This window comes from Anastrepha obliqua, chromosome 6, assembly GCF_027943255.1.
Source record: "Anastrepha obliqua isolate idAnaObli1 chromosome 6, idAnaObli1_1.0, whole genome shotgun sequence".
NCBI lineage: Eukaryota > Metazoa > Arthropoda > Insecta > Diptera > Tephritidae > Anastrepha > Anastrepha obliqua.
The window spans coordinates 24,136,732-24,144,732 of NC_072897.1; the positions used below are offsets into that span (position 1 = coordinate 24,136,732).

At 45.2% G+C, this 8,001-nt stretch overlaps 1 protein-coding gene across 1 annotated transcript; it reads right to left on the reverse strand.

Annotated features, from left to right (window-relative positions):
* Positions 1–6,442: 6,442 nt before the first annotated feature.
* On the reverse strand, positions 6,443–6,823 carry LOC129250242 (uncharacterized). Its single transcript, XM_054889878.1, has one exon. It carries the CDS (start codon positions 6,821–6,823, stop codon positions 6,443–6,445), a length of 381 nt encoding a protein of 126 aa, XP_054745853.1.
* Positions 6,824–8,001: the final 1,178 nt, after the last annotated feature.

Genomic DNA, 8,001 nt, shown 5'->3' on the forward strand with positions numbered 1-8,001 from the left:
CCAATTCTATTCACCCACTGCTGCTCCCTCAGAGCATTTCAGCGTGTGTTCAACGTCATCGCTCGGTGCTTCGCAGTATATGCACATAGAATCGGTTACCTTGCCCATACGGTATAGGTAACTCTGGAAGTATCCGCGGCCCGAGAGGAACTGAGTTAAGAAGTAGTTAACTTCTCCGAAGTTCCTATGAACCCATTTGTCAATTAGTCAATAGAATAAGTTTCGCCGTCCATCTGCCACTCGGTTCAGTGTACCATCGGCTGTGCCACCGCAGCATGGTTTGGCGCCTCCGTTCTAGGAAGCTAGTGATGACATGCTTCTTCTTGGAGTCCCACGCATCCATTCGTTCCCAGACCATGAGGTCGATGGGTATCTGACCGCTGATCACGAAAATTGCAGCGCCTGAGACAGTGCGGCAGGCTGAGGAAACTCTGAGTGCTGCTGTTCGTTGCACAGCCTCCAGTGCCTTGTCCTTGGCTTTGCAGTTCAGCACAATTCCCCGTACTTCCCTGCCGTACAGGAGAATTGAGCTTGTGATAACTTCAGTTTTATAATTGGCGAGTTCCAAGCCGTGGTCCTCAAGCCATATTTGCGACCTTATCATGACTTGGTTCAGCTTCCTTCTAGCGTCTTCAGTGTCCCGAGCTGGTATGACCGTCCGCGTCCGCGTATCCCAGTAAATATGTATCTTTTGGAATTTCTATGCTCAATATTTCATCGTAGCTCAGATTCCAGAGGTCGGGGCCGAGAATAGATCCTTGAGCTGCGCCAGGTGTTATTGCTTTTGTTTTCTGACCATCTGGTGTGTCGTACAGCAGTTGGCACTCGCTCAGATAGCTCTGGAGAATCCTTAGCAGGTATGCAGGTATTTGAAACCTTTCTCGTAAAGCCTTTATAATGGCTGTTAAAGGCGTTTCGTACATCAAGCGTTCCCAGGACGGTGATGTGGTTCGGGTAGGGGCGTCTGCGTTGAGCGCTGCTTACTACCTCCTCTATTGCGCCAAAGGTTGATTTTCCGCATCGGAAACCGTATCGCCTTGCTGACAATCCTCCTGCTCTCTTAGCAGACTCTTCAAGTCTACGCTGTATGAGTTTCTCAAACAATTTCCCGGCGCTGTCCAGCATGCGAAGCGGACGCCAAGCTGACGGTTGCGCTGAGTCACCCCTACCCTTACTGATCAGCATCAGTTCCATCACAGCTTAGGGAATATGCTTTGAGTAATGCATGCATTGCAAACGTCGAGCATCACATTGAATTTCTTTTGTATCGATATCAATGTTTTGTAGAATCTCAATGAGCTTATCGTGCTGAACAATGTCAAACGCTTTTTCATAATCTATGAAACACATAAACATATCTTTTTTGACGTCTCTGCAATTTTCAACTAATACTTGAATACAAAATAGCGCTTCACGTGTGCCCATACCTTCTTTAGATCCGAATTGTGTTTCTCCCTTGTATATTCTTTTATGAATTATTTTCAAATTTCTAATGAATGACTCATCAAGATTATAAGTCTGTGATCGCAACATTTCTTCTTTGGTAGCGCAATAAAAGTAGATCTAAGTCAGTCTTATGGGTATTTTCCCGTGTCGTAAATGTAGTTGAAAATTATTTCAAGGATTTCTATACTTTCGTCATTTATTAATTTCAGGATTTCAGAACGAAGCTCATCTGGACCTGTTGCCTTATTATCCTTGGATCTTTTTATGGCATTTTTACACAACTTCATTATTATCATCCAATAAAAAATTAGACATAGTTTTGCGATAAATTCCGGCAGTTTCTTTAAGTTTCTTTCGAAGATTGAAATCGTCATGTAGTTTTTGTAGTCCTTCAATTAATTCACTCTGGCTGTTCATCCAATCAATCACGTATTTTGCGTCTAATCTCATAGTTAAGTTCTCTGTATCTAGTTTGATTTTTATTTTTTTAAGTTCGTCGTTCTTGCATTAACGTAATTATTTCATCAGTTATCCACTTGTTTTTAATTTCATATCGTTTTTTACCTAGATTGTTCAACGAAAGAGTATTAAGTAACGTTTTAAGGCGCTCCCACAATCTTTCCGCGTCTCGTCATTGTCTTCCGGAGCTCGTCATTGATTTTGGTTGTTAATACACTTTTAGTATTTTCGTCTTCTTTTAATTTTATTAAATCTTGTTTTTGTTGCTTTGGTTTCTTTTATATCACAGATAATTTTGCAGAGATTTTTGCTAATAACAAATTATGATCTGATGGACATCTGCTCCCGGATAAGTTGAAACTTTATTAACAGACGATCCAAAACATTTATTAATAAGAATAAAATCAATTTGATTGCGAACGATATTTTGGTAGCGATCTTGAGGGGATTTCCATGTGTATAGTCTACGCGCTGGTAAATGAAACCATGTAGGTATTAGTTATTTTCATATTATGGTCTTGGCAGAATTGAACAAGTCGCTCGCCTCTTTCGTTTCTTTCACCTAGGCCGAAATTTCCAACTATACCATCCAAATAACCTTCACAAATTTTCGCGTTGAAGTCACCTTGAATAATGTTAATTTCGTGTTATTTGGTAAGTTTCATTAATTCATCAATCTCGGCATAAAAATTTTCTATTTCTTCTTCATTTTTATCTGCTGTAGGTGCATATACGGAGGTGGAGGATGGTTCCATGTGTAGAAGTCCACGCAAGTGGGGAAATTTACTGATCGCCATTCACTTGGGAGTGGCCAGGACGATTCTTCTACATATGGTTCAAGCAGCTCACAACGTCCGGGCTTATCCCACGTATCCTCTGGGTAGCTTCCGAACCCCCGTTCGGGAGTGGGCTAACGTGAGAAGGCAAAGCATTGCAGGATAGTTGGTTGAGCGCTGGGTTTGGGACCCGCCACTGAAAAATCCCCCCAATAAAAAGAACTGCAAAGCCTCGGATGAGAACTGCCTTTACTGATGACCACCCCTGCAAACGAAATAAGGAATATAATTTGAGGGCATGCACTTGGAATTTCGGGTCCCTTAATGGGAAAGGTGCGTCTGCCCGGCTAGTTGATGTCCTCGTGAGAGTAAAGGCTGACATCACTGCCATCCAAGAGATGCGATGGACGGGACAAGGCAAGAAAAACATAGGACCTTGCGACGTCTACTACGGCTGCCATGTAAAGGAGCGCAAATTCCGTGTCGGATTTGTTGTGGGAGAGAGACTTCTTCGCCAAGTACTGTCGTTCACTCCGGTTAACGAGCATCTCGCAATAATCCGCATCAAAGCGCGATTATTAGCATCTCACTAATCTGCGCCCACGCCCCGACGGAAGAGAAGGATGATGCGACCACAAATTCCTTCTATAAACGTTCCTATGCGCGCTGCCCCCGCCTTGACAAAAAAATCGTGCTTGGAGACTTGAACACCAGGGTGGGTAAGGAGGGAATTTGTGGCCCCACAGTCGGAAAATTCAGCCTGCACAACGCAACATCCGTTAACGGACAGAGGATGATCGACTTCGCCAGGCCCCGAAACATGGTAGTTTACAGCACCAGTTTCCACCATAAAAAGATACACCAAGCTACCTGGCTGTCTCCTGATCGAAAAACGTGAAACCAGATCAATTATGTTGTGATAGATGGTGATAGATGGAAGACACGCTTCTAGTGTATTAGATGTACGTGCGATCCGAGGACCCAACATTGACTCGGATCATTACCTTGTTGCAGCCAAACTGCGCAAGTACATTAACTTACGCAAAGAATGTAGAACATCGAAATGCTGCAATCACAACAGACATCCAGAAGATTCGCCACTCGACCCTCACTCCTGCTCTCAGAGACCACTGCCCAACAAACCGGCATGCACGAGCAATGGAGCAACATTTCTCGTTCCCTACTCACCACCGCCGAAGAAGAAATCGGATACCGGCGAGCCAGAAAAAACAGTTTGTACGGCAAGGAATGTCATGCTGCCGCTGAAAGAAAGGATGCCGCCTATAGAGCCACGCTGCGATCGGGCGCAACGCGAGCTATGTGGAATCGCTACAGAGAGCTAAAAAAGGAAGAGAGGTGTATTATCCGACAGAAGAAACGAGGGGCCGAAATACGTGAGTGCGAAAAACTTGAGATGCTGGCCAACAGGAACAACGCCCGAAAATTCTACCAGAAAATTCAGCGGCTAACGGAAGGTTTTAAGACTTGGGCGTTTTCCTGTAAGAACAAAGACGGCGAAGTGGTGACTGACGTACAGAGCAATCTTAAATTATGGAGGGAACACTTCTCGAACCTGTTAAACAGTGACAGCTGCGCATGTCACAGAGAATGTGAAGATCCCGATACCCAATCCTTGACGACGGCATTGTCGTTACGCTACCCGACCATGACGAGGTGAGAATAGCAATATCACGGCTAAAGAACAACAAAGCCGCGGGCGGCGACGGACTGCCGACTGCGCTATTCAAACATGGCGGCGAGGAGCTGGTAAGGTGCATGGATCAGCTTTTAAGCAAAATATGGTCGGATGAAAGCATGCTGCCGATTGGAATTTAAGTGTGCTCTGCCCAATCCATAAGAAGGGCGATCCTGCAATCTGTGCCAATTACCGCGGGATTAGTCTTCTAAATATCACCTATAAGATTCTAGCGAGCGTATTGTGTGAAAGGCTGAAGCCTACCGTCAACCAACTGATTGGACCTTATCAGCGTGGCTTTAGACCTGGAAAGTCTACCATCGTCCAAATATTCACAATACGCCAAATCTTGGAAAACCCCCATAAAAGGAAAATCGATACACACCATCCTTTCATCGATTTCAAAGCTGCATTCGATAGTTCGGAAAGGAGTTACTTGTATTCCGCGATGTCTGAATTTGGTATCCCCACAAAACTAATACGGCTATGCAAGATGACGTTGCTCAACACCAGCACCGCCGTCAGAATTGGAAAGGACCTCTCCGAGCCGTTTGATACCAAACGAGGTTTCAGACAGGGTGACTCGCTGTCGTGTGACTTCTTTAACCTGATTTTGGAAAGCATCGTACAAGCCGCAGAACTTAATCGCTCAGGCACAATATTTTATAAGAGCGTACAATTGTTGGCGTATGCCGATGATATCGACATCATCGTATTTAACAACCGCGCTGTTAGTTCTGCCTTCTCCAAACTGGATAAAGAGGCAAAGCGAATGGGTCTGGTGGTGAACGAGGACAAAACGAAGTAGCTCCTGTCTTCAAACAAACAGTCGGCGCACTCCCGTATCGGCACCCACATCACTGTTGACAGCTATGATCTCGAGGTTGTAAAAGGCTTCGTTTATTTAGGAACCAACACTAACACCCATCACTATCTTAGCCTTGAAATCCTTAGCCGAATTTCTTTTGCCAACAAGTACTACTTTGGATTAAGTAGGCAACTGAGTAGCAAAGTCCTCTCTCGATGAACAAAAGTAACACTCTACAAGACTCTCATCATGCCCGTTTTAACGTATGGCACAGAAGAGTGGGCGCTGACAACATCCGATGAAGCGACCCTTGGAGTGTTTGAGAGAAAGATTCTGCGCAAGATTTTTTGACCTTTGCACGTTTGCAACGGCGAGTACCGCAGGCAATGGAACGATGAGCTTCAGCGAATAAAGATTCAGCGGCTACGTTGGGTGGGTCATGTCGTGCGAATAGATACAAACGCTCCGGCTCTGAAAGTATTTGATGCGGTACCAGCTGGTGGTAGCAGAGGAAGAAGAAGGCCTTCTTTGCGTTGGAAAGATCAGATGGAGAAGGACTTGACTTCACTTGGTGTTTCCAACTGGCGCTATTCGGCAAATCACCAATTAAGAAGAAGAAAAAAGTACTCACCTCTGTCGTTTATGTCTGAACTCCCCCAGAGGGTGTGATGAGAGTTGGCATCGGAGCCTACAACTAGAGATAGCTTCTTCGCTCGGCCTCTTTAACCAGCATATGAAGCTCATCCGGCGATGCTTCCCTCTCGTGTGACATATAGCAGGACCCAAAAAATTAATATTTCATCTGCGGCCCTGAATAGTCACCACTGTCAGGTCGTCTGTGGAAAGATTGGTATTAAAGTAGGAACATACACTTTTCTTAACAAGTATTACTGCTCTTACCCTGTTCATAGCATTCGGGAAGTGTGTATTATGTTTTGGCGAGTTTAGTTCAGATACAACGTTTCCCGGACCGATCCATGGTTCCTGGATTATAGCCACGTTGTAGCTAACCACCTATATATTTTGAAGGAGTTCTATTGAGGCTTCCTTGCTTTTGTGAATGTTAATTTCAAGGACAGGCTTTGGCTCCCTACGGGGATGGGTACCTGCTCCAGCTCACTCACCTTCTCGTCTAAGAAGTTAAGAGAAATTTCGAGGATGCCTTTAATTCCGAGATCCTTCTTCAACTCCGCAGTTTTCAGCGTGTTTACATTTTCATCCGTTGGGTTGCGTTTTTGAAGACGAAGGAGCACGCTTTCAATGCCCCACGCCATTTCTCCTAATCGTTCGTACAAAGTGGAGGATGTAGTTCTGGCTTCCATCTGCGTTCGCTGATTTAACCACTTTCAATATCTTCCAGTCATTGGTAGGTACATCTTTATTCTGCATTTGTAGCGGACGCAGTGCATACTTCGGATTTATCATGCGCGGTATCAACACCTTTACCTTTGGTATAGGCGGTACGTAGCTGCGATCCACTATTTCAAGTGCGGCACCTTCCCATAGGTCTTGAAGCTTCTTTAAAGCTTCCTTAGCCCATGTGAGAGAGGGGTCGTCCTTGCACTCTATGATTTTGACGCCGCTGAACCATCCTGCTCCATCGAATGTGGGAATAGAAGTGTTCGGATCCGCGTCCATTCTTGGAAGAGAGCTTCAAACAGTTTCATTTCCACTGTTTTCCACTTCTTCTGCGGCATTTGCCACAGCGGGTTACTACGATCAATAAGTGCCATAGTCAAGTACTCTTTGGCAATCTCATTGGCCGCCGCTGCTGCTTTGGACGTGGTCGGCTTTTCGTCTTCCTTTTTGATGTGCTTCACGTTTGGCTTTCCAGCAACATTTTTGCACTTTTTTTTTTGTGGTGGGCATCCTACCCTCGCTCTCGGACGATCACTGCCTTTTCTCTGTTAGTCTGTCCTCAACCTTGTTGGCGAACTCTGGGTTTGATGCAGTACACCCAACACAATTTGCAAATTGGGCACGGCTCTTTTCAACTTCTTTTTTAGCCCATGCTAGTCGTTCCGCTTCAGCTTGCGTCAGATTGGTCATGCCACTAAACCACTCATCCTCTCCTTGGTTGGCTTAGCTCTAGGCCCTTTCTTACTCAGAGAACTGGTACCATCAAGCTTCACCGGAGAGTGGAATAAAGCTTCTCCTTCGTTTGTATTTACGCTTGTAACACTTTCCAGGTCCGAGTCTTCGCGGACTATGGCACCCGTGCGATGCATAGCGTTTTTCGTTTGTTTGGCAGTAGCACTACGACCACTGTAACCTGCTCCCGTTATAGCAGAAGTTTGGTCGCTTGAGTCAGTATTTGAATTCATCTTGTTTTTGCGTACGACCACCTGCCCGACAAGGCAAGCACAGTGGTCTAAGTGGTATAAAGGGAAATTCAAATGGTCCACCACGGCATCGCCCCTGCCGTGGCAAGGCCACAGTTACTCCCTAAGGCGGCCGTGTGTTAGTGAGGCGCCGATAGATACAGCCGGTCTGGTAAACCCCCTGGCTGCAAACCATCCAATGGGCACGGCATCGCATAACACCCTGGATTAGGGGGTGAGCAAGGAGAGGAAATCAGGGGGTTAAGGAATAACAAGGGATCTTCGTTGGTACGGTGATCTTTGCATGGTGAATGGATGACCACCGTAAAGCGGATGGATGGCTAGCCAATCCCCATATGGAGTTTAAATACAAGCTCCTTTTATTAAATACACTATGTGAATACGTAGTTTGTTGATTAATTTAATAATTGGTATGATAACAGTTAACTTCAATAACATTTTGCACGTGCTTTTTCATGGAATGCACCTGTTTGT